The sequence below is a fragment of the Falco punctatus genome (assembly GCF_963210335.1).
Source record: "Falco punctatus genome assembly, chromosome: 12".
Taxonomy (NCBI): Eukaryota; Metazoa; Chordata; class Aves; order Falconiformes; family Falconidae; genus Falco; species Falco punctatus.
This window is the reverse complement of record NC_137592.1, coordinates 23,084,312-23,111,338: the sequence shown is the minus strand read 5'-3', so window position 1 is coordinate 23,111,338 and position 27,027 is coordinate 23,084,312. Positions and strand designations below refer to the sequence as shown.

At 38.1% G+C, this 27,027-nt stretch overlaps 1 protein-coding gene across 1 annotated transcript in view; it reads right to left on the bottom strand.

Annotated features, from left to right (window-relative positions):
- Positions 1 to 1,363: 1,363 nt before the first annotated feature.
- The window catches only part of PPP2R5A (protein phosphatase 2 regulatory subunit B'alpha), a 45,170-nt gene continuing 19,506 nt past the window's right edge, over positions 1,364 to 27,027 (bottom strand). The window contains exons 3-13 of the mRNA XM_080407984.1: positions 21,886 to 21,987; positions 16,479 to 16,571; positions 14,388 to 14,518; positions 14,115 to 14,174; positions 12,876 to 12,984; positions 10,700 to 10,753; positions 6,675 to 6,725; positions 5,616 to 5,735; positions 5,400 to 5,527; positions 3,390 to 3,491; positions 1,364 to 2,591 (exon numbers count right to left, since the gene is read on the bottom strand). Coding sequence (XP_080264110.1) covers positions 2,459 to 2,591; positions 3,390 to 3,491; positions 5,400 to 5,527; positions 5,616 to 5,735; positions 6,675 to 6,725; positions 10,700 to 10,753; positions 12,876 to 12,984; positions 14,115 to 14,174; positions 14,388 to 14,518; positions 16,479 to 16,571; positions 21,886 to 21,987 — 1,083 coding nt within the window. The 3' untranslated portion in view covers positions 1,364 to 2,458. The remainder of the gene's footprint in view (positions 2,592 to 3,389; positions 3,492 to 5,399; positions 5,528 to 5,615; positions 5,736 to 6,674; positions 6,726 to 10,699; positions 10,754 to 12,875; positions 12,985 to 14,114; positions 14,175 to 14,387; positions 14,519 to 16,478; positions 16,572 to 21,885; positions 21,988 to 27,027) is intronic.

The following is a 27,027-nucleotide window of genomic DNA, read 5'->3' as shown; positions in this document are numbered from 1 at the left end:
ACAGCTGAGCTTGCCCGGCTCCTCACTGTCAAAGAAACACCAAGTGTTCCTGTAACAAATACTATTACAGCAGCTATTTCTTGGATTTTACAAAAATGTTTAGAAACAATTTGATCAGGTATTGATGCATCCCACTGCCTTTTCTGTTCTTTGTTTGCTAATGAGGTCAGAGAAGCCCCAGCCACGTGGTGACTAGGACTTATGGTTAAATAAAGGATGAGCCCCTTTCTGCAGTATTTTCCTGTACTTTTAAAAAATAAATTCCCATAGTAGTAAAGTTCAGTCACTACATCTCAGCTGCCATAGTAGTAAAGTTCAGTCACTACATCTCAGCTGTCAAGATTTTCTGTTTTATAAGGAAATGTTACTGGAACAGGCCAGCTGATTCCAGCCAAGAAACCTTTCTTTTATATACCTACTTATAGGAGTTATTCTATTAGCAAGCGTTACGCACTTTGAAATGGCCTCTTACAAGCTACTCTATTTTTGTTATTTACTTTTGATGTCCGTATTTGTAAAATTTTGAACAATATATAACAATTTAAAAATGCCAGTAGTTGTTGTTTGTACTACTGCAAGATAAGTTAAGATTCCCCATGTTTGTATGAACTTCTTTTAGACTGCAGGACAGCTGAAGATACTTCATATCTCAACTTCAGGGTTTTATTCTATGGAAAAAAAGGCACTGAAGTACTAAACTGAGGTAAACTCTGTCCACGGGACAGTTATCTCCTGCCCTGAGCTGGTAGAGTGCACCCTTGCAGGCCCCAGGGTGTTTAACATCTGGCTTCAAGATTTCAAAGCAGCACCATGAAAAGTAAAGGATTTGTTCCCCCCGCCCCCCAATTTTGGGTAGCCACCCACCATGACAGAGTCTACAGCTGATTATATAGTCTTTTTATATAAACACTGACGTGCAGAAAATAGCAACTAACTAGTTTTGATCACACATGACTATGGGAAGTATAAACCTCTTTAGGCAGCATTATTCCTGTTTTCCGTGGAACACAACTACTTAGAGACAAAAATGAAGTTAACGATAGAAGTGTAGCAAAGTCAATTCGAAAAGTGCAGTAGCTTTTTCCCCTGAAAACTGAGTAACGTCAGTAAACCAGCCAAGCAGTGGGTAGGAACAGCCCAGGACACCTGCCTCAGCTGTCCTCACCACCACCACCACCGCAGAGCAGGACAAAGCCATCCACCCTACTCACCAAAACAGAACCCCAGCAGCCTGTGCCTCAGCCACATCTGCCACTCAGCAAAAAGCCACAGGTTACTCGGGGATTTGTGCAGTTAGCAGGTCGTTCGTAGAAGCCATTCTCCTGGTCTTTATAAACACAAAGATGTGATATACAGCACTAAATACAAACATAAAGACTTTATTGAATGCTGCTCAATTCCCCAAAGATCTTTCATTACAAAAGTTTTCCACACAACTGCAATTAAAGAGACTGGAATGGTACTCTGATAAAAGATGTGAAAAATACTTGATCAAGCAAACAGACAAGACTTCTATTGTCAGCTTTCCACCTTTAAGAAGCAGGCTGCATTGTCTTTAAAGAAAACAAGGAACTATTTACTGACATCCTTTCCTCCTTACTTAAAAAAACAACAGCGCTATTTTGGTCTCATTTTTCAGTCCATGAGATGCTAAAACTAATGCAAAAACATCCAGGATAGTCTCTCAGAGACCTGCACTACTCTGCAGGGAGTCCTTGGGCTGCTGAGGAGCATCATTGATGGGCTCTCCAGAGGAAGCTCCATCCTCAGCTGTAGCAGGAGGAAATCTCTACCTAGCCCAGGGCCAAGAGGCAGCGAGAATGGGGTAGAGGCACTCGCCACACGGTGGGTCAGACACATGGACCAACCTGTTCAAGCTGACTTTCTCTCCCTCCTTTGCCTCATTCTAATGTAAGCATTAACAAATCTAAATCTGAATCCAATCAGGAATTCAAGGACAGCACCATATCCCAGTTCCTTTCAGTGCTGTAAGGGGCACATACTGAGTATCTCAAGTTACGGGTAACGTACCTTGGTTTTATTTGAGAAAATACAGCACAACTAGAAGCCTTTTCTATCATCTTAACCAAAGTATGCATCGATGTGAAAAGCACATATAAAACAAGGAAAAAAGTGTACATAGCAAACTATACCACCTATGTGCAACACAATCAAAAATTCAAGTCATAATTCTCACCACTCCCGTAATTATTTCACTCATTAAGGATAATTCAGTTCTATGAAACATTGGAAGTGACAGTATCAATAATTAGACAAATTTACAATATGCTGTGGTAATGACATCACTTAACTGCTGTATTTAAATTCAAACCTTTACATTTGCCGGAGAAAAAAATTGGCTGTTTCTGTTATACTGATGAGGTTTCTTTTGCAAATCATTATATATTTCCAAAGGGTACAAAAAAGTATGTCTGCCGAGTACAGGTGGTCATTTCTTTTATTTGGCACTTGTATTGTGTGCATTTAGCACATTGTGAGTGCTGTTCTGCTTTTCTGCCATAGCCTTCTTAAGCTTTAACTCCTCTAGCTTTCTCCACAACTCTTCACGTTCCAATTCTTTCTTTTTCTCTCTGTAGAAAAGAGTGAAGTACCAATTTCAGATGTGTTTTAAGCACAACGTGGAGGCTCAGTTACTTAACAACCATGATTTACATCGAGTAATTCCTCTTTAAGGTTTTCTCCAAAGCTAGTTACAGAGGCAGTTAGTTTCCTCTGTTAAAAAACAAGCATACAAATTGGGAATGGTTAGTGGTAAAACTGTAACTTTGCTCCAACAAACTCAGACAATGGCTGCAGCATGGCTTTGCACACATGACTGCAAGTCTAAGGAGGCTCTTTATCACATGCAGACGCATCAAGGCAACTAAGCATCTTTGGGGGAGAAAAGCACAACGACTGAGAGGAGACTTGGCACGTGGTCTCAGCTGGCCTGGGAGAACCTACGCCTGCCTCCCTTATCCCACCTGTACTGCTCAGTAGGTTAGAATGAGAGAGGTTTTAGCTGAGCTGTGAAGTGTTCTCCAGCTCAGCTCTCTTCACACAACACACCCTGAAGCAGCGGTCAGCACCAGGAGGCCCTTCATGGCAGCAGCTGATCCTGGTTTTACCATACAGGAGAGGGCGAGCTGCCTGCCCAGGCAGGATGGATGGGAGCTGGGGCCTTCCAGCCCTCTCCCCGGGCTCCCGCTCCCACCACACCACAGACACACACCTGGGCAGGTGGCTCCGCTCAAGTGACACCCAGCAGCAAGTATCTGATGAGCAGTTCCATCAGAGAACCCCACAGCCACAATTAAGTTTTGTTTCTTTTCAGCTGGTACATTTTGGGTATGTATTCATCAACATGCATTTGGGGGAAGAATCAGTACCTTTGCCTTTCTGCTTTATACGAGCTTGTAAGTTCATCAAAAAGCTTGCCATTCATTTCCATCAGGGTTTTCAGCACGTTATATACCAGTGCCACAATAGTGCTAGAAAAGAAAGAACACAACCATTAGAATTAAGACACAAAATTAATTTCAGTGAACAAGTGTTCATTCTCTTTTTTTGGACTCTGAGCTTAATCAAGATACAACTGTAAGGCCAGTGAGTTTGACACAAAATCCTTTACTATAATTTCATCTGTGAATTAATAAAAACCATATATAAACATTTTTTGAAATGGCTCTTTAACCATAAATTCCTGACTTTTGTAATGGCATAGGATATAATTATTAGTACTGTGGCTGTACTATAAAGCCATTCAATTATGTTAACGTTTAACAAACGTGAGTTTTAAACAACAATTTTGTAATACTTGAGTAATGAAATACGGGAGTCCAGAAAAATAAAACTTCTGGCAAACAGAAGAATGCAGCAGAGGAACCACAGGTGCATGGTTTAATACAGCTACTAAAAGCTCTACCAGAACGTTTTTGGGCAGCAGGTAGCGTTGCTGCATGTGCCCCGTTAGAGAACATCAGGTGATGGTTTCCGGTACCTTCGTTTCTTTAGGAAACTGAAGAGCTTGAGCAACACTGTGTCTTACATGGCTGGCTCTCTTTCTACATTAGGTACGGCTATTCTTTTTGTGAAAGCATTCCTATTTCAGTAAGTTACCTTATACATTGTAGCGTTTATCTCCTTTAAACACACTCTTAATTATATGAAGAAATGCAAAAACAGCAATCAAATGAAACATTAAGAAAGTGCCTATCATGAAGCTGATCACTAATCAAAAAAGTAGCTAAACTGTCTTTGCCCTCACTAGCAGTTCACCTTCACAAAGCAGTACTGGTTGTAAGGCTGCAGAGCAGGGGTGCCATGCAGTCTTGTGACCTTGGAAAAGGAGGGAAAGAAAAAAAAATAAATCTTAAGGTGGTAACAGAAGGGCCGGGTTTGCCTTTTCAGTACGCTCTGTTCTGGCCCTAGGAAACCTCCCAGCTATTCAGAGGGCTTATGCTCAAACTGCACAGTACCCGCAGCCTGTCTGCACACTTTCTTCTTTTGAACAGTGGCTTTCACGTGGTTTGAAGACAAAAGCTTATTCAGGGTTTTGGTTTTCCAAGAGGAAAAGCTTGATTTTGAGCAAGTTAAGTCTGGGTCGGACAGCTAGATGGATATAAGTGCGTCTGCCCTCCAAAGCAGATTAAAACCAAAGGGTCAGACTTTCTTCCCCAAACTTCCTTGCCCTCAAGGTATACGATTATCCTGTGTCTTTCACTTTATAAAGAGCAACTGCTGCCTGCAGCTAGGGAAAGAGCAACATCCTTCAAATTTGTTGAGGTCCCAAGTATATTAATGCTCCAAGAACTAGTTCTCCAAAATTTATATTGTCTTAGCTGATACATGTGCAACTAGAAACACCATCTAGATAAAGTAATTTCAGAGCCTCTAAGAGCTTGAAACAGGACATCTGATGCACTTCAGAGTTGTGGGAGGCTCCTGCCTACCCTGGCTTTTGCCTCTACAAGCTTTACATTCTGCAGATAGACTTGCAACTCAGTTTGAGATGCTGGACACAAGCAAATTCTGCAATAACTTCTTATGAAGACACTGACAGAATTTTGTTCATCTAAAGTAGTAAAGGACAGCAAAGCATAAAGTACAGCAAAAGCATCCCCTGGAAATTGTTTTGGTCTCAGTAGCATCAATTTGGATTTTTAACGCACGCACAGGATCAAACGTGATTACAGTATGAAGACCATCATGCAGTTTCCTCATACTTTTTCAATAAATTCCAGGTCTCAATCATAACAATGCAGAGCAGTGAAAGCATGATGCAGCTTAAAACTATGAAATTAAGTAAAAGTGAAGTCACATTTACAAACTTACAATCCAGGCTTGAAACCATGGACAATTTATTTATGGTACTATAGATAAAGTTAAACATTACATACGGATTCCAGTGTTCTTTGGAGATCTTGTATAAACTGGCAAACATGATTGGTAGAATTTTATCAATGTTCTCCTCAATCAGGCTAAGAATATATTCATTATTCCAGAAATACAAAGCTCTTTCTGCAACCTGAAACACAACATTTAGGGGTCAGCAGCCAAAGAATTACTACGAATTTTTTTAACATTGGTGGTGGTTTTCTTTAATATTTTCTTACCTGAAAATGTGAACTTGATACACACTTGGATATTTGCTTAAATAAAGGCTCTTCTATTTTTTTGAATTGTGTTGGTTCTATTACATCTAAGATTTCTTCAATTTCACCTAAAAACATTACCTGTTTGTATAAAAGAAATATATCAAAAAGTATGAGAATGTTTTATATCGTCACTGTAAACAAACGAGACACAGCTTATACATTACTCATGAATCCCACAAAGAACACTGTATGTCATTACATTGCATTAGACATCCCACATTTTTTTGCAGCCTGGAAGAAGTCAGGGAGTTTTGGATTTCTTCTTTTGTGTAACTGCTCTAAACACTTCACAGAACTGCTCCTGCAGAATATGGTTTTTTACCGTTAAGAAGAATGCTAGAGCTTTTTAATTCTTCAGGAATGGCTGCAGCAATTACCATTATGCAAGATCTCCAAAGTAGCTTTTGAAGTGATAAACAGTTAACTCCCGTTTTAAATTACAACCAGCAGAACACTGGGTAGGTGGCAGAGAAAAATTTACCACCGCTCACAAACGGGGTCAACAGTATTAAAGGGACCCCACTTTTAAAGAGCTGTCGGGGTGGGATCTGGTGGCATAAATCAAACTCCTGATTTTTAAACTCCTTTTAACTACATCAAAGAAACCAGAAAAAAAAAGAATTTTCCAAGGCCATTTAAAGTTATTTTTATACTTTGGAAAAAGAACGTATGTATGCTTTACCAGGCACATAGTAACTCAGATGCTGAGCTTGTGTCACACTGTAGATAACTACCTCCAGCCTGGCCTATACTAAAATACTTTTCACCTCAGAAAACAGTGTTTCTATACAGTACCTTAATTAGAATACAACTTTCAATATGGTTTTAACATAGTAACACCGTAGGAAGAACAGACATACAAAACAACTGCACTGAGTTGCACGACAAAGATGAGCACCCCAAGAAACTTGAACTGCAAGTTTTCTGCAAGATCTCTTGAACAGCACAGCCGAGGCACATGAACCTGCCACATCACATGTCACATCATAGCAGACATCAAAAACAGACAAGACCAACCTCTTTCTGACTGCAAGTTTTTGGCCAAAATTTGAGCAGTCCTCTGATTACCTATATGAAAAACACAAACAAATTAAAGCAGGACAAGTTTCTATTACATATTTGATAAGATTAAAAAAGTACTAGTTTTGCTTTTCTTTATCCAGAAGTTCAATGAAAACTGAATACAGCTAAATGTAGTTCCACTGAAAATAAACTGTGCTGTCTCATTTAAATACTTATCTTGTTTAGGTCAGCGGAATAATTCAGACCCTCACAAGTCTTTGCTTACTGTTCACACTCCGCTCCCATCCCAGTACATAGATGAATTGATAGGATGCTGATAACAATTTGATTTTGTAGCTAGATTTCCCAGAATATGTATTCTACTTATCCACACTTCGGGGAGCACCTGTCTCAGCATCAAGGTTTGAAGCCTGAAAGCAAGCGATACAGGCTGACTGCACAAATGGCTGTACAGGGGAGCCGTGGCCTCTACCACTTTCTCTTAAATTCTAGAATTTGAAATGTCAAAGACTGGAAACTTAAAAAGAAAAATTAAGGGAAAATATATTCCAGTATCTACATTGGAAACTGCCTTACACAAGGACTGGGGAAAAAAAACCTTCAGGAAGCTTAATTAGAAAGTATGCTCCTCAGGAGGAAGGGGGGGAACACAACAAACAAAGGCTGGAGGCCTGTTTCCTAGAAACAAACATCTGACATGGCATCTAAATTACAAAATTAATGCTGGCTAAAAAAAAAAAAAAAAAAAAAAAAAAGCTGTAACTATGTTTTAGAAGCAAAAACATTCTCCAAGCCTTGTAACTTTCATTTTGAGGAAAGGACCTCTATTTTTATGAAACAACAGCACCTAACTGATCACACCCAACTGCAGAACTTAGTCAACTATTTGAACAGAATGGTTCTATTCAACTTCCATGTTTGGTTTCTGCCATGTTATTTTTCCCCCCCCAGCTTCCCGACTGTCTTATTCACAACTATGTGTACTATCAGAAGTGACTTTCCAAAGAAAAAGTTAATATGATTTTAAGTGCCCACAAGTCTGTATCCTAGGATACTCACATACCCTGCCACTACAAAACTGAATGTCACTTCAAATGACACTGAGCGAATGCAGAAACCTCAGGCAGCTGGTAAAGGCCTATGCTCAAATCTATGGAAACAAAGCAGGTTACAAGGGAAGAACAGATTCCTTACCGCGCCTTGTCCGTACAGTTCTGCCGAGCAGGCTGAAATACCAACACCAGCACCTGACACCTGCTGAAGGAGCAGGGCCCTGGCCAGCTTTGTCGCCTGGCCCGCAGAGGCTGAGCTCCCTCCCCAAACTGCTCGGCTGCTGCGGACCTGGCCTCCTTGCTGCCTCCGCGGACAGAGAAGAGGAGCTGGGGCAGATGGCACAGTGAGGGGGGAGGAGAAACTTTGTGCTCCTCCATTTCACTGCAATTACCTGACCTGGCAGTCCTTTGCACCCTTGCTTCTCTCCACTATCAATGAGTCAAACTTGCGTTAGTTAATTACACTTGCTTCTCTAGATTCATAATTTAGTCTATGTAAGTACACTTTAAATCTAGGGCCATTTTCTGTTAATTAGCTCATGACTAACTCCGTTATGTACTGTTGAGATTTTGTATTTTGAAAGAACAAACCAAATGTGTAGAGGTGCAATAGCTCACGCTGCCACACCTTCCCTTCCCCCAGAACAATGCAAGTAAGCAAAAAAATTTCAGACAGGCACATTTGCCGAAGAAAAGCTGTGAGAACCTACCACACACCCCTAACTGGGGCATGCATTTGGTGGTCTTGAAAACATAAAACTGATTCAGCTGGAAGAGTCCAACTTCCAGCACTTGTAAGGGTGCTGAGTACATTACACGTTCTCAACTTGATAAAGAAATAATCTGTTCTAACAGTGCAGACCTCAACAAGATACCTATTCTTTGCTCCTCAGAAAGAGTATCAGTTTCCATCTTGTCTGTGCTTTCATATGAAAGAGCTGATACATGTACATTGATGTGCAAAGATTTTATTCAAAGAAATACTCAACATGAAGCAGATCTGAAATCTTGCTGCTTTTACTATACGAAACACTTAAGATAAATCCAAGCTACAAAATTCCCATACTTACAACATACTGACTTACAACAGCAGGTACCTGCTAAAAAACTTATCTGGCATACAAGGACTGCATTTTTAGCCTGATTTCTTCAATGTAAAGGCCACTGCACTTAGCAGGGTTAGGTAACAAACTCTTCTTGTCAGCTCTGCAAACATCACAGGACTGACCTAAGGCAGACTACCATAGTTACAAGAGCTCAGATTGAATGTCCTCTAAATTGACCCTGAGTGACAATTCCTGCCAGAAAAATAACAGTAAGGTACTCGTGAAGAGCGCCTTCTGATGGAGTTCTTAAAATATTACTTGACCTAAAGCCAAAAAAAAATTTCAAATGCTATCTCATCAGTTGCCCCAAACTTTAACATTTATTTTTCAAGCGTTTCAGAAAGTTTCTTAAAGCTTCACTTCTTACTTTTTACTCCTTTATAAAGCAAATTTTACCATACGCTCAGAGTAATGACCAAAGCACGTACAGGCAATGACTCTGCACTGAGTTCTTCTACCTTCTCCATTCCGAATTCATCTTTACTGATGATGAGACAACCAGAACTGTATATACTATAGTCCAGATGAAGTCTCGGAATTGCACTACGTCACTCCCACTTCAAAAACCCTGCCTTCTTTACTTCAAAGTTTGGGTTTGGATCCAGCATCATAGTTCTGTAAATTCATATCAGGAAGTTCTAACTTTGTCATGTTGTCACTTCACTCAATCACTTGCAGGGCTCTATGCAACATTACACGTTTTCTGTTCACTTGTCAGCTTTAACTGTCAAAATGCCTAGGTGGTTTTATCACTTGGCTAAAGGAATAAGGCCTAAGCAGTTCCTTTCTCCTCGCCCTATCCCAACAAAATAAGCTTATTGACCGATGTAGCTGTCAACACTGCAGTTCAGGGGGAAAGAAGATGCTTCAAGCAGACAAAGCAAGTTTATAGATGGTCAGGCCAACCACCTTCCACCATCTACAGAGAAACTGGTCTTCTATGAGGAACATCAATACTTAAGCTGTGCAGAAAACAAGCTTCCACTGAAAGACTGGTAAAGATCCATACTGTTTCTACAAAGCTGTTTATCTGCTTTCTTTATCGAAAAAACTAGGTTTTGTGTAAGCTCTTCATTTTTTTTGTCACAAAAAAGTATAAACTATTATAAATATCAGCAAACCGTAACAGAAAGATTTCTGATTGTCCAGCTAAAACCAGCTCCTGTTCTAGCTAGCCTGACATGAATCTCTGTCCCCATGAGCCACTGCACTGCCCTGAGCCTGCATTCTTCTTTATGGGCATTGCCAAAGCCCTTGCACGAAGCACTGCAACCCCCTTTTTTAGCTGAGCTGTCAATATGTATCATGGGAGATTCAGTCAGGCAAAAGCCACTGATGCCTGAAGCACCTGTATCATAGCTGCCAAGAGGCACCCCAGTAAATTAAGAGGCAGAACAGAAACATCACATTTGGAATTTCAGAGTTCTTCCTGTCTAAATAAAGTGTTGTTATTCTTTCCAACTTTTATTTTGGGATTGTTTATTCCCTAAAATATTTCAGCTTTATGCAGTGGCTAGGCACAAGCCATCAGCACCAAAAATACTAAAACGTTAGTTCTTAGCAGGAAGGAATACATGTTGTTACACGCTTTCTCGCATGAGGTAATTTGCATGGTATCAGTAGTTCAAACTGTTATCTAAATTTGTGCTCTATCTTGGTCACAGATTAAGAGATAACTGCCCTTTCAAACCCAGAATTTTCTTAACAACTGTTCTGGATTTAAATTAATTTTTCCCCCAAAATACCTATGGATCATTAATCAAGACAGCACAGATAGCACTGCTATACAATTCTAACAAGTTACACTGAAATATTCACTTGAAATTAAAAATAGAAAAACATTCAGCTGAAGAACACTTACAGGCTCTGTTAAAGTTGTATCTTTTTCCAGGAACTGTACAACACAATAGGCGAGCTAGAATGTAAGTCATATGACTATTTAGTTTAAACAGACATTGTTTAGACATTGCAGCATAACTAAATATCACAATTTATAATGGAAGCACTTCAGATTGTGGGGGGGTGGAGGGAACCCAACCCAAAACACCCCTAACACAGCCATTTCAAATTCTTCCAAACTAAACAAAACTGTAATTAAAGCAGCAAGATATACAGGCCTGCTCTATCTTATAAAAACTTCCTGTATATCAAAAATCATATTTTTTTTTCATCCTAGAAGAAAATTGCTTTTAAACTTGACAAAGTTTAAAATCAAGAGATCAGGCAACATCTGTCCAGCTGAGTGTCCTGTCCCCAGCAACGGTCAACAACAAATGCCCGTGGAAGAGTGTATGAAGTGGGGGAAGTATAATGTGATTAAATCACCAGCATGTTCTCCCAGACTAGTGATTTCCGTCCAGGGATCTTCTCAGGCCAAAATGTAACATTACACGGTCTATAATTACTTACTGTTTAGTTACTTAGGACATAGTTAACTAACTGAACAACCATACCTCTGCCCAGTACAGAAACCATACAATAATATTACTAAAGTAGTTACATTCCTAGATTCCATTAAGACTGATTTTAAGAAGTCACACTATTTTTCTTCTCACAATATAAAGCCAAGACAAAAATAATGTACATTTCAATACTTGCAATGCTTGAATACAAGCATCCTCTTTCCATTGTTGTTGTTGTTTTTTTTTAATCTGTCATCCCAAAGCAGATAATTACAATGCTGCTAATTGCAATGAGTCTAATTTATTTCTTTTACCCTTAGGCTAAGGATGCATATGTGTAGATTAAAAAAAAAAATGTCACACATTAATCTCATAAAATCCCATTATATATATGTTGTACAGTAATGCTGTATTGTTCAAAGACACAAAGACTCAAACTGAATTCAGCTTTAAGACTTCCAACTTTTAAGGGTAGGCTAAACTTGTGCTGTAAGAGCAGCCAGGCCTCTCCGGATCACAAAGCAGATACAGTGTGGGTTTACACCTGCCGGTTAGTGTGAAACCAGAAACACAGAGTGCTGACACTGCATGTGGCACTAGTGGTTTATGAAGCGACAGATGAGTAGCCTGGTCAGCAACCCAAACGCTACTCCCAGGTACACAGTACAGCCGAATTAACAGGACCTTTTCAGGTACCGATGAACCACATTGAACGTATCATCCAAAAAAAAGGATATCTTGCTGTACTGACCTACCAGTGACACCTTTGGCAAGTGACCAGTCCCTTTCATATCACTGACATGACCACAGAGCAGCCTATTGCATAGCAATAAACCACAAAGACAAGTGATCTAATTAAGTTAAAACTTTATACGAGAACTAGGAATTAACTGAGCTTTTGACTTGATCCTGCTTGTAGACTAGTCATAATGATTTCACTTTAATTAGAAACGCATTTCCGTGTATCTTTAGTCTCTAAGGAGCTGTATTAGTGAGCTAAGTTAACAAAGCAAGTTTTTAATTAGCCACAGCAGAATTACTTGCAAGTCTGCATCAAATGTATTCAATACTCAAGTGCCATATGTCTAGAAAGTATATACATTACTCCTCAAATAAAATGCTGAATGTGCAACGTATAAGAATGGAAGTCAAATTAAGAACTGCAGCATTCTGACAGCTACTACACATATCTGCCATTTGTATCCAACATTCTCCACCCTTCCCCATCACTAGTATGGTTTTAGAAATAAAAAAAAACCCACTTCTGAAGAGTACCTGTCCATACTCAAGGTTCCTTTATGCACAGCACTTAGGTTACATAAAGGAAGTGATTAACAGCACAAGGTCCTGAGATTAAATGAAGCTTAAAGTGTGACAAGACTAGCAAGCAAAAAAGCTTCTCACTTCAGGTGACATGACTTCGATGCACTGTTATATTCTTTTACTTTTAATATGTGCTAATTATCTCAAAATTAACATTTAGACATCAGATCTGTAAGATCTTTAAAGCCGGAGTGACTGAATTTGCAAATGTTTCGGAATATTGATATTACGGCGCATACTGCTTTAAGTTTCATTAGTTTCAAATGCAAATACAAAAACCCCCACCACTCTTAAAAATAGGCAAAAGCTTACCTGTGCATGAAACAAAGCTAATCCCTTTGCAGTATGCATGGGAATCAGAACTTTCATAAGGAACTGTTTGTGTTCTGCTTTCAGTGGCAGTGCAAAACCATTGATAATACTGAAAACACGAATAAGCAGGGTTTATTTTTATTAAAAAATATTTTTTTCCTAGCAAGACAAGAATTTCTCTAAATTCAAGAGACATTCAATTCAGCTTCTAAAACTGTTTTCATAAAATAGCTCTATACATGCACAACCTTTAAAGTGTTGGTATAAGAGTTTAGACTCTTGGCAGGAATACCAGAGAACCATAGTAGATGGGCTGAAGTATTTTTATCATGACTTCCATTAAAGTAGAATCATCTACAGGCTACAGGAAGTCTTGCTGTCTAATTGTAAAGCTTAGACACATGCATCAGGAAGCTGATCCATTTCATCCACAATCACTAGCAACTTGCAGAGAAAAAAAATAGATGGCATGTAATTTTGAACTATTTTAACAGCAGTTTGTTTCTGTAGGGAAAGGTTGTTCAACAGTCTCAAAACAAATGTTCAAAGTTATTAATTTATCTCACTGATTCAGTAATCTTGTTCTTAAGAGTTGATGAGTCGTATAGACAAAAGTCCTTCAGGAAGAGGTTGGGGTTTTTTCCTCCCTTCTACATTTTAGATAAGTCTGAGAAAATAATGCTATCCCTTTGACTTGATTTTCATGAAAATTGGTTCCACAATAGTTTCATAGTGTTTGGATTTTCAGTTAAGACCAGTAATATTTATAAAATCTTCTATTGTCAAATGTATGTGACAGTTTTGGAAAACCAGGAAAATACTACCACAAAAAAGTTAAAAATTAAATTAGTGAAATAATGTCATAAAAGATAACCAAAACACCCAAGCACTTACAAGGCTTTCCTGAATAGAATTTAAAGAAAACCAGCCTAATGAAGATTAAAGCATTTCATTCAGCATGAGGGCATAAGTTAACACTCATTTTCTGAATTAAATAAGTCATCTATCAGATAAGATAAGCAAGAGTAGGTATTACTGACAAACAAGGACCTTTGAGAAATATTTTGCCAGTCATCTTTAAAACTTGCACCGAATTGGTATTCACATGGTAACCCAGGCAGTTAATAGATTATATCAGTGACTGCACGTCATCACTCATTCCTTTCCCCCTCCATTCCCAAAGCAAGAAAGCTAAAGCAAGCACCCACAATAACATTTTTTCTGTCAGATCAAACTTACCTTCCTAATATCTCGAGAAGTTCAGCAACACCATTGAAGTGCTCCGTTTCATATATAAACCTGTTACAAAAAAAAAAAAAAGACAACCATCAGAAATCAAAACAGAGGATTACAGATCCCAAAGAAATAACCTGTAATAAGCTTTAAATATTTGAAAGCCAGATCACAGATCAAACCCAGGTTTTTTTATTTCAAGAATAAATCACTGCAGACCCAGACCATATAGGCAAGATAAATTATTCCTCAACCTAGTCACACACACACAGAGCATACCTGAGGAAAATGTTGTTAATCTGTTTCCTGATGAATGCTCTTAAACCAAGGAATTTTCCATAAATTCTATGAAGAACGGTCTTCAGGAAATCACGTTCTCGTGGGTCTTCACTATCAAAGAGCTCCAATAACTTTAAAAATTAAATTGAAATTTATTACTTTTGAAAGACTTAGTTTGTTGTGTTACTAACCAATTCAAATTTTATCTTTAATCTACAAGTTTAAATCAGAAAAATTAGAATCAGTTTAGCCAAAAATTTTATTTGGATGTCAACATTATATTTTCAAAATTGGATTTTTAATAAAGCTGATAACTTAAAAAAACCCCACAAAACAGCCGCTTCATTCCCTTCAAATGTCTGTGTGCAATAGATAAAGCCATTCCAACAACTATTACAATAACAAAATAAGAATGAGATTATCAAACCTTTAGCTAAGTGATTTACACTTGGTCTTTAAGAAATTAGAATGAATCAAAACTGTGTCAGATATCTACAATTTCTTAATTAAAATCTTGTACTGCTCATCCCAAAAAGCTACTTGTGTCTTGAAGGTTAAGCAAAAGCATTCCTTTACAAGAAATTTCACTAAAATTAATGATTTTATATGGAGGGGGTCTTAAATTAGCATAAAAAATAGCATAAGATATGTAATAATAACTGATTCTCTGCTAATATAGACTAAATGCCACAATAAGCTAGCATGATTTTCCACACATTTTTTTCCTTGTAGAAAGTTTTCCAAGGATACAGAAAACACCCTACTCACCTGAAGACATCAAAAGATATTCCAACCCCACTGGACCATTATTTTAGTAATTTTTTTTCCCTGCACATCCAATTGAGAGCGTATTCAGAAATGCTAACTGTGCTAAACAAGTCAGTAACTTTGCTCAAGCAGTCGCTACAGCTCCTGCTCAGTCCAGGTCTGTGAGCTTAGGTACGTCTACACCAAAGAGCATATGGGACTGGAAAGAGCTGTTCAGGAACTTGTTCAGGCTCATTTCATTTTTATATTTAGAAGGAATTTCTCAGGGTCACTACTCCACTTTCTTTCCACATATAGCTAGCTGTTCATTGCATTGTCTTTCTTGTACTGGAGAGGAAGATCAAGTGAAATGTCAGGAATTGAAACTCTGCAACGTGGCACTTAAGAACCATGGGTCAATTAGTAAATTTGGTACCCAGAGCCAATAGTTCAGCAGCAGCTTCAGGCCTGAATTTTGTTGGAAAAATAGAATAAAACAGAGAAGAAGGAAACACCTATAAACAAGAACAGTAAAACCAAAGAAGTGGAAATTAAATGCAGTCACTGAAGGTGGGGAGGGAAAGCATCCAGCTATGTTTTTCCTTTTCATTGCTGCACTGTGATAGCCTGCCAGCACTTGCTCTTCAAATACTGAGCTTTTTCTTGACAAACAAGTGTCTTGACATGGTAAAAAACTGAGTTAACCTTGGACAAAAATTGTTATGGTGTTCTACAGCCTAATTCCTTGAGAAGTTATATTTAATATGGTATCTCACTTCACTTTCGTGCTCATAGTTATTTTGCATGGTGAAGCACGATTTTCCTATGTGCTTTCTTACTAGATTTTCCTTCTGTGTTTAACACACAATAGTAAAGAGAATGACCCTGTCCAGTCACGTTAGCAGATGTTGGAACATGTTTCATGTACAGTAAGTACAGGAACTTTTTACAAGAAAAAGTTTGCTTTAAGTTTTCCCATGATAAATCTATGAAAAAATAAAAGCATTACAAAAGTTTAATTAGCACATTTGACTGATCTGAAGTTACTGACTGGAAGTTACAAATCATTAAAAACACAAATTGTACTTAAAAATGACAAATATTTTGCATTGCAAAGCACTGAGGTTGATAGCGGAAAACAGTGTTTCTGAAGTTACTAATTACATATAGCCTGACTGGCATGATGTGCTACTTATTTAGTGTTTGGCAGAAATCACTGTTAGAACGACTAAAATTTAACCCTGTGTCAACATGAAAGCTTTAATACTCTCTTAGCTGTACAGTCCATCTGTTAAGCTTGAGGGCTGATCTTTAAATCTGGAGGTGGGAAAAGTCTCTACTTACCTGCTGTACAAATTTCTGGTCAATATATCGCTTTGCAATGCTAGGCTGAAAATCCGGGCTCTCCAAAAACCTCAGGAAAAATTCATACACCAACTACAAACATTGAAAAGAAAAATCTGAAGTTACTATATACACCATAACAGATCTCAGCCCTGCCACCACCACAAAGTCAGTGGGACTGTTCACATGCTTAAAGGAAGCCTAACACATCACTGCTTAATCACAGCCTCTTCTGGAATTTACTGGAAGAATTATAGTAATATCAAGAACACTAATTCCCAGAAGAGTCACAGCTTAATACATAATCTACTGAAAGTATCACTTAGACAAAAAACAAATTCTAAGTATTATATATATTCACATTTCCTACTATATTAAGAATTTATTATGTAGAAATAAGTTACCAAACACTTCTCAGCACTGAAGGTAAAGTGCTCTAACATCATATAATTCTTTAAACAGATGAAGAAAAATCTGCTAAGTGCTCCTGAAATTAAGTTTCAGTTGCAAAGTCTAAATGTGAAAAGTCGTATTAAAAAGCTAAACGAATACACAGAAACTTGAGTTTCACTTAACATTAGGTTTCTATATCCTGGATGCTCAAGTCAAACAACAGGACCCTCTGCAGATTTATCTTCAGCATCCCTTATATTTTGTAGTATATTATTTCTATTGAGTTCAAGTCCCCATTCGTTATGATCCTGCAACACCCACAGATAGAAAAACAGACAGCAGATAGAGCTAGCAAGGGCCTGAGGTAGCTGAGAGGCATGAAGAAGCCAGAGCACAAAGCCCCATATTTTGGGGTTCATGTGAAGTCCAAGACACAAAATATTGTACTTCCATAACAAAGGCAGACCTATAAAATACATGTAAGGTATCTCTTAATTAAGACAGAATTGACAGGAAAGATGTCATATGTTTAGATACATTTGGGGCTGCTTACGTTCTCAACACCTATTTCTTAACATCATGTTAGATAAACAACTGATTAGTAATAATACTAAAATGCAATTTAGATACATAAAGACATCACTGACAGGAGTTCTAAATAAAACCCACACAGAGCTGTGGTCACACTCTAAGGCATGTATTTCAACTATTACCATTAAGAGTACTTATTAAACTGAGAGCCAACACCTAATTCATAATTATAATTATGAAGTCCACTTGAGACAAGTGCTTGACAATAAGTACTTTTTATCTAGAACATTTGAGATGACAGTTACTTATGCATAGCCTCAAGGAGGGTATGCTGTATCTGCAAAGCTGAAGCTCACAAACCCAAGCTCCCCTTCAGTCTTTTTCCCCTCTGACAGACTGTAACAAGAGCTTTTCATATCAGCAGTTTAAACATATACAAATTTCTTTCAACAGAACTGTATTAAAACCCAAGCTTCCCTGTACAGCCTTAATTTTTCATCTTGTGGATAACACAATAGCACACAATTGCACAATAGACAACACAGGACAGAATTTATAAAAACCTGGTAATAGACAATCTAATAGAATCTTTAATATTACCACACTCAATTCTTAGAAAGGTATCAACCATGGCTGTTTAATATCTTCATCAATGACATAAACAGTGGAATCTAGTGTATCCTCAGCGAATCTGCAGATGACACCAAGCTGAGCAGTGCAGTTGACACGCCTGAGGGTTGGGATGCCATCCAGTGGGACCCTGACAGGCTTGAGAGATGGGCCCATGCAAATGTCATGAAGTTCAACAAGGCCAAGTGCAAGGTCCTGCACCTGGGTCAAGGCAATTGCAAGCACAACTCTGGGCTGGGTAGAGAATGGATTGACATCAGCCCTGAGGAGAAGGACTCGGGGTTGTTGGTTTACTAGGAAGCCCAACATGACCTGGCGATGGGGGCTTGCAGCCCAGAAAGCCAACTGTATCCTGGGCTGCATCAAAAGAAGTTTGGCCAGCAGGCTGAGGGAGACAACCCTGCCGCTTTGCTCTGGTGAGACCGACCTCAAAGCAGCCAGCTCTGGAGTCCTCAGTACAGGAAAGACCTGTTAGAGCAAGTCCAGAGGAAGGCCACAGAAACCATCAGAGGGAGGGAACACACTCCTATGAGGACAGGCTGAGAGTTAAGATTGCTCAGCCTGGAGAGAGGGCTCTGAGGACACCTTATTGTGGCCTTTCAGTACTTAAAGAGGGCTTAGAATAAAGGTGGGGGAGGACTTTTTAGCAGTGCCTGTACCGATAGGACAAGGGGTAATGGTTTTAAACTACAGGAGAGCAGAATCAGGCTAGATGTAAGAATTTTTTTACAATGAGGGTGGTGAAACACTGGAACAGCCCAGGCAGGTGGTAGATGCCCCATCCCTGCAAATATATTCAAGGCCAGGCTAGACAGGTCTTTGAGAAGTCTGATCTAGTTGAAGATGTCCCTGCTTATTGCAGGGTAGTTGGACTAGGTGATCTTTAATGGTCCCTTCTGACCCAAGCCATTCCATGCTCTACTCATCTTTTTCAAGCCAGAAACTACATACATTTGTTAGTGGTTTGTATTGAAATGGGAAATATATGGCTGGAGGGAGGTTATTAGCACAGCTTCATAGGATTCATTTTGGAATTATATGTCATTAAATATTTCTGTAATAAGTTCCTGTATTAAGTATTTCTCTATGTGACAACAACAAAGAATAGTCATGTGTGATAACTGCTTAGATGATCATGGTATTAGAAGCTACCACCAGGGCCGAGGGGAGAGAAGAAAAAGAAAAAAGCATGGCAGGTTATCAAGAAGAACAAATTGATCCTAAAGGCCTGGAGTAATAACTACAGGACGAAACTCAAGGATTGCCAAGTTACAGTTCAGGATCCAAGAAAAAGCATCTTTTAAGCATTTGCAAGCCTTTAAACTGAGAAAGGGTTAACTGTAGGATGGTAAGATCCATCTACACGATGAAGCCTTGGAAGTGACAGATGAAATCCTGGGATACTCCAGGAAGATGCTGACAGTACAGAGATGCACAGTCCTACACACACTTGAGGAAATTTATTCAAACTTGAAAGGATTCAGAGAAAGAGCCACTAGAATTGTCATGGGATAGAGCATCTTCTACAAATGAAGACTGAATTATCTTTTGTTTTTCCCAAGGGACAGAAAGAGGAAGAACTATTATGGCTTCTTTCCATAAACAGATATGGGGACTGCAATAAACTTCAAGCAGAAGAACTAAGTTAAAGCATAATTCTGTAATGTCTTGGTACAAACTGTCCAAGACTAAGTTTAGGGTATCAATTAGGATCAAACCCAAAGTACATCTCATCTATAAAATACAGCAAGTTGATATGAATGCAAGATTCTCAATATATGATGACAAATCCATCAGTTGCATGTCTCATTTCTAATATAGGGAAAGTCTGCATTAGTAACCACTTGAATGCTTGATATAAACACATGTAATTCTAGAACCATGACTGCTGCTTTTGTTCTTAAAGAACTTCCAGAAATACAAAACTTAGTGCTCAATAGTCCAGTTTCTGAACTGTACTGCAGGGAAGTTTCGTGCACTAAAGGAGTATATATGCAGTTCTGATGCTTACAGAATTGTCTAGCTTCCTGATAATGAGCACCACTGCTCCTAGATCATGTACAGCTGGTAAAAGGTAACAAATAACTTTGGAAATCTTTGGAAGCCTTGGAAAATCCATGAAGCTTTCTCCAAGGCATTTCAGGAAGCAAGCTGCAATCTCCATTTCTGGATAGTCAACCTCTCCCTTCTCCTGTATACTAATGTTTGCAAACTTAAGAAGCATAACAGCAACAGAGGAACAAGATGAGGAACAACAACAGGGGAACAAGAATGCATCCTAGCCACAACAGACACTGGCTGCTCATACCTTACCAAAAAAAAAAAAAGTTACCAAACTCTGTCTTCTACTAGCCAGTAGCAGATGCACTGTAAAAGAAAGGAGAGGAAGACACAAACTGTTTCCATTGTGCTGCAATGAGCAATCTATTCCAAGAACAGGATAAACAACTGATGCAGGAGAGGGAAATCCACAATGAATTATCAGACAGTCTGGCCAGAACTCAATTTGGAAAAAGGTAAAGGAAAAAGCTGAAAATAAAATTTCAAATAGTACCATGGGCTATGAACCTCTTTCAATTTCTCTTAGACAAGCCTAAAGCTTGTGAACTGGCTGCAGAAACCACATCTTTTTCTATAAAAAGAACTATAGGTTACTTATGACCTAAAGTGAACTGAGCTGACATTTACAAATTTTACTGCTGAGAGACAGAGAACATTTTGCAGATGATGCCACTTCTGACTATAACAGACATTTGCATCAGCCTTGCACCCTCCCACCCCAACAAAATCAAGACTCTCATCTAGTTCAGTTTAGCCAATTCTCCTATGAATTAGAATCAGGCATAGATAAGTAAGATCATTATTATCACAGCCTTTAACCTGCGCAGGTGTTTTTTTTGTGGTAACTTGTTTCTCATCTCAAGTATTATCCTAAACATGTATTTTTATAGCCAGTATTAGAAGTCCATTTTTTAAATAAGAGCATTCATAGATACCTTAAAACTGTATTATTATAGGGACAGAATAGTACTTCAACTCTCTTGAGAAGGGAGAGAATGGTATGCAGATGTGTGTAGCTATTAATCTTCTACCTGCTGCTAGGTTTTGCTACATAACTTATTTAACAGATATTACTTAAATAAATTCAGCAACAAACTACCTGAGATATGAACTTGGATGACTACAAGGGATTTAGGTTGGTTCAACTTTTAACAGTTAACTGAAAGAAAATAAAAGAAGTTCAGCAGACTGCAAGTCAATCACGTGATTGATACAGCAATGCTATAAAAATCACGAGATTGGCACAGGAGTGCAACAATAGAATAACTAACCAACTGTTACCAAACAACAACGCCTATATTGTAAAGTTTTTGCACGAAGGGAGGGAAGAGGGTAGAAAGAATGAGGAGATGTCTTTTGAGCAAGAAAAAGATAAATTAAGGGTATTAGTCCATTTTTTTTATTAGTTACAAGAAACCTAACTGTTAACATCCACTTATAGTTTATTGAAATCACAGAAAAAAGTTGCTCAAGTGCAGAAAACAAACCTCTTACGAACATAATTACCTAAAATATCTGGATATTTTTAAGATATATATAGACCACACTTAAACAGTGCAATCACTGTTAAAAAAAAAAAAAAAAAAAAGGTATTTAAGCAACTTGGAAGACTTACATTCTGCCATATTTATACATGTTAAGAAAAGCACCACTTTTTTCCCCTTTCAAGTATAGAAACTTCATTGTATTACAAAAGCAATTTTGACAGTCTTAGCAAAGGCACAAAGTGACTCAAGTATCCATTCACAGTCCTTGACTTACAAGAAGGCTTGAAAATAAAGGAACCACATACCTGTATGTGGGGCCATGAGGCTTCAAGAGTTGGTTCATCTTCTTCTGGATCAAAATCTGGGTTATCACTAGGTGGAAGTGTTCTGAAAATATTAGAACTAATCTGCAAGAGAGAAGAAAATTGTTTCATTGTATCACTTTTTATTCTTCCACAGATCATCCTCAGCAAAGTACTGCTTTTATCCTAAAACTGCATGAAACAAAATCATTAAAAAAAAAAAAAAAGTACTATGATACATTGATCTTATTCTTTATTTTTTTCAGAACTGCTAAATCCAGACAATCAAAAGTCTGAAACAGGCCTATGAAAACAGTAAGAAAGTAACTTCTGTCTCAACTGTTTTATAAGTTTGTAGCTAGACACGATCTTATTTAATATTTTTCTCGGAAACCATAAAAGTTCAAAGAAAATTTCAGTTTCTTCTTATAAAGACCAATTTTTAACTAAGTGACACTGAGAACTGAGGTTTTATATAAAACAACAAATACAGTATGACTAACCAATTATGATTTAAACAGAGCTCTCTTCACGTGCAAGGTAGACAATTCCAAAAATATACCTTAGAGTTCTTTGCTTTAATTAATTTAAAGGTATTTCTCACTTTCAAGTAAGAACTAACGATCTGTGTACAATTTTTCACCTTTCATAATTTCAAAGTGTTTCAAGGTTTTGGAAAGTCAGAAACACTTAACAATTGTAGCTTTTTGATTTAACACAGAGTAACTTTGAAAAAAAAAAAAACCAACCCAAAATAGCTACCAAGTTACTTTAAGTATGATATAGCCATATGAAATCAATTTCAAAAGCACAAGTGTAAAAAGGTTTCTTCAAGGATTTTTGACGTATAAAGAAGTCTGGATAGAAGACCCATCTTTCAGATGACATTTATTTTTCTTTTGACATCTCTTCTGCCAGATGTAACATACTGGATTTAAAATATCTTTAACATGAACAAAAGAGAACATAGTTAATTTAGTTTCTGCGTTTTCTACTAGTTTTTCAGGAACACATTTAGCCCAGTTTTTCCAGTCATCTTTCAAACTCTTTCATCTTTTCAATCAAATCTGTTTCAAATAGCTGCTAACCACCCAAGCCTACTAAACACAAAAGAAAATATCTGACAGTTTGCAGCAAATGCTACTGTACAGCTTCCATGGAGTCTCCAAGGCGTTTGAAGAATCTTGCAAAAGGACTTTAAAAGATCCTGAAGTCACCCAGCTGGCTCTGCATAGACGAATCAGCTGCCTCATTAGACAAGATGTAGTAAAGCAGAGTAGAAGGGCAATAATGTTCTGTATGGATGGGCACTACATCAGTCTCCTAGCTTTCTGTACAGCAGAAAAAAACCCTAAAACAGTACAGCTATCCTTTAATTTTGTAAACACAAGGGACTTGGGATTCTGGAGCACAAGAAAATCTGGCTGGGGGGTGGGGCAAGGAGGCATTTGGAGAGGAGGGGGAAATAGGAGTTTGAGGAAATGTGAATTTTAACCAAGCCCGAAAACCAAGACTACAATCCTGGTTCTGTTATTTGGTATTGTCTACTCTTAATAAGTAATCAACAAAAGCATCCAACATACAGATCAGTCCCCTACAGAGACCTCACTACCTCTGCTTACAAGTCTTCTGGTAATGTCTCTCAAAAACACATCCTTTTATTTCTAGATGCATCTTGATAAACTCAACCAGTCAACACTTTAGCACAGAACCTCAGAGTACAGAATGCAAGTTTCAAGCCCAAAACAAAGGCACTACCTACTGAACATACTTCTGCAGCAGAAACAAAGAGCAAACCTCTCAGCCAGATCTTTAGTAAACTAATTTTATGATTTTCAGAGTATTCAGTACTTCTACTAGCATTATCAGTCTCCTGAGAACATATGAAACTTAAAAATGGTACACAGTTTATTCTATGTGCTTGTGCTAGCCTGTCTCCCTAAAGAAATAGCTCATTTACTTCATTATGTTTGAAATACTTCTGCTTTCTGTCTCATTTGCTTCTTTCTAATGTCTTGCCAATAGTATTGATCAAAACCTGTGATTTGGATTAAACTCCCCATTGTTCTTCTGTGAGCAAATTCTTCTTTACATCCTCTCATATTATTAAAAACATCCCCTTTCCTTCATAAGAGGGGCCTTATCCCAAAATTGTGATTTAAGAAATACAAATCATAAAAGGCTTTTACAGCTGGATGGGTTTTCAGAGAAACCCAGCATCAGCTTTCTAAATTACATCTCAAAGTTTTGTGAAAGTGACATCTGAAAATGTGCCAGTTAATGTATTAAGATACAGCAATTATATTTTATTAAAACAAAAAAAGAAAAAAAAAAAGAAAAAAATCATCCCTTATTGTCTGTCCACTTCCCAAGGAGCTAAGCATTTGGAGAGGTAGTCGATTCAATTTCAATTTGTGGGCATGCAGATGGGGTACCCAATGTTTTTTTGAATTCTGAATTCACAGCTTGTGTAAGCTGCTAGGACAATCTCATTTATGTTGGATTTTTATGTGCTGGTGGGGAGCGAGGGGAGGCTGGCAGGCACAAGGAGATGGAGGAGTAACGTTTACTGGAGTGACATTTCTGCTATGCTCCCAAACCTGACAAAAGCTAGAGCCTTCTAAGTTCCCAGGAAGTTTTAAAACTTCAAATGTTCACAATGCCAAACCCTAATTTTCTACTACTTTCAGAGCTCTTTCAATCGAGAATTTCCAAACAGAGAAGATACTAGTTTTAGATGACCTGGAAAGGAGGTGCACAGGCCACCGTGCTATCCCTTCAAAACTACTTGTAAGCAAAATTCTCCCTCAGTTCTTAATTCAAAGGCTTTGGCAAAGAAGTTAGAGGAAAATCAGGTTGCCTGTGGCACCAAAAAGATAACCTACAGCAGACATCCTGCACATCTGCCTAAACAAAGGTATTTTTTTAATGATCTTGTTCCATCCTTGGTGGCTTGAAAAAACACTGGTATCATTTCAACCAGTGCTCCCTACCTCGGGATCCAAGCAGAGCAGGGACAACTACACAAGCCATTGTGTGGTACTGGCCCAGGAGCTATCACGGGAACAGAGACCATGTGAAGGGAAGGAACGCTAGGAGACTTCCTCACCTGCACAGACTTTGCCTATGCACTGGCCAGGAACAACATATTTTTCCTCTTGATATCTGTAAGGGATTGTTGACTTTGCCTCCCCAAGACTCGGGCGACTCCAAGGAAACTGGACTGCTTCCTCTGCAAGCTGGAGGAAAGGTGTCCCAGGCCTAGGAAAAGACAAGGGACTTTGGAAAGAATTTGGCTCCGCTTCTGCCACTGATGCTACTCTGGCTTTTTTCAGGGAATTTTTGGAGTCTGTTCATCCTTTACTACCAGTCAGATGATTACTGGGTTTCATTAAGGCTGATTACTACTTTTTCATCCCAAAAATACTATCCTTCAAACTCTGCAAAAAACTTAAATGATTTTTCTTTTAATGTAGTAACACTGAACAGTCTAAAAATTTTAAAAAATACATATATATAAAATAAGTCTATTATATCTCATAGAAGTTTTGCTACAAAGAAAGGCCTCAAGCCTGACACACGTGTTGTTTGGAGGGAGAGATCTATCCAGAGTTCTTTCTGAAAGCTGGTACTTGGTCCTAATTCACAGCAAAGACCTTTTCTGCTGCCAGTTGCCAGGGAGACTAGAAATACCATTCAGGCTTGGAGGGATCTTTTGTCTCAAGCTCTGAAAAAAGCTCTCACTGAGCATTTAAGGCCTTCATTTTCTGTCATTTTAGGGTAGAAAGGGAGATGGAAATTTGTTATGGAAGGAAAACCAAGCATCCGCAGAGCCCAATCATTTGCACAACAACAATAACCTCAAAAGAACAGCTCAACACTACCTTATCTCCAAGAAAAGAAAACAACTCCAATATAAAAGAAAATCTCCCTTCAACAAGTAGAATAGGCTAGTTAGTATACTCTTTCTTCTAGTAAGAGGCTATAGAGGGCACACAGAGTAGGAAAATACTGCAAAGATTCAGGGCTTGCTGCCACCAGCAGGAAAAAAAATAAATAAAGCACCCACACAAAGAAGAGGTGGACATACTCTGTCCTTTATTTTCTTGTGTAAAAAACATTTAGGACAGAAACACAAAAAAACCCAAACTGTACAAAAAGCCTCAGCGTCCTAGATCTTTTGTAAAACTTAACAAGCATCTGGTGGAACAGCCAAAATAATTAAAAGGGTTTCAATAATCCTAGCCGTTCAGTATAATGGCAGAATTTCTACGCTTACTCATATTAAAGATCTGATCTTCCTTCTATATCAGCTGCTTGCAGAAAAAATAATAAAAAACCCAAACCCAAAAACCCCAAACAAAACTTGAAGAAAAAATAGCTTGCCCTGTATAGAAAACTGCAAAAGTAATAGAGCATATGTTTGAACTGGTCTGTTTATGTTCCTGATAGTTACTTTTAAAGTCAGCATTGTGCCTATGGAAACTTATCCAGAGTTTGGAGAACCATTAGCCTAAATGCACAGGCACTGAACACATTCTTTTTACACTTCCATTTTCTAGAAAAAACAATTTGAAAATATTTCAGATTATTGTCAAATGTCCTTCATTTGCAGTCCCTGTATATGGAGTACAGGCATATCTAAAACATCCCTTAGGCAGCATTTGAAAATGCATATAAAAAAACTGGGAAAGTCAGCAGATAACAACCACAAATATTTTGTTGCTTATTCAACAAGCCATTAGTAGAAACTGCACAGTACAAGTCAATCCGTGGTTTACAACTCGAGTATAACACACTACTCTAGTATAGCTCCCCAAGGCCAAAACAGTAACAAACAGCCATATGAAGTATTTACAAAAGTAGAGTTGCTTTCTTACGCTGATAAATCTTTCTGTTGACATTTGCACCTGCAAGAATCTTTACCAGAAAACTTTAGCTCATCACTCCACTGCCATTCTTAAATAAAGACAGGCAGCACTGAAACAGTGCCATTTTCTAAGAGAACAACTTCAAAGCTTACCCAGACTGCAAGCATCTGCAATTTACCATTTTTCATTGTAATTAACCTGAACGCATCATATTTCAGCTAATAATTAAGTTAGAAGTTGTTTGTTTTTACAAGCCTTTCTAAGCAATCTTGTA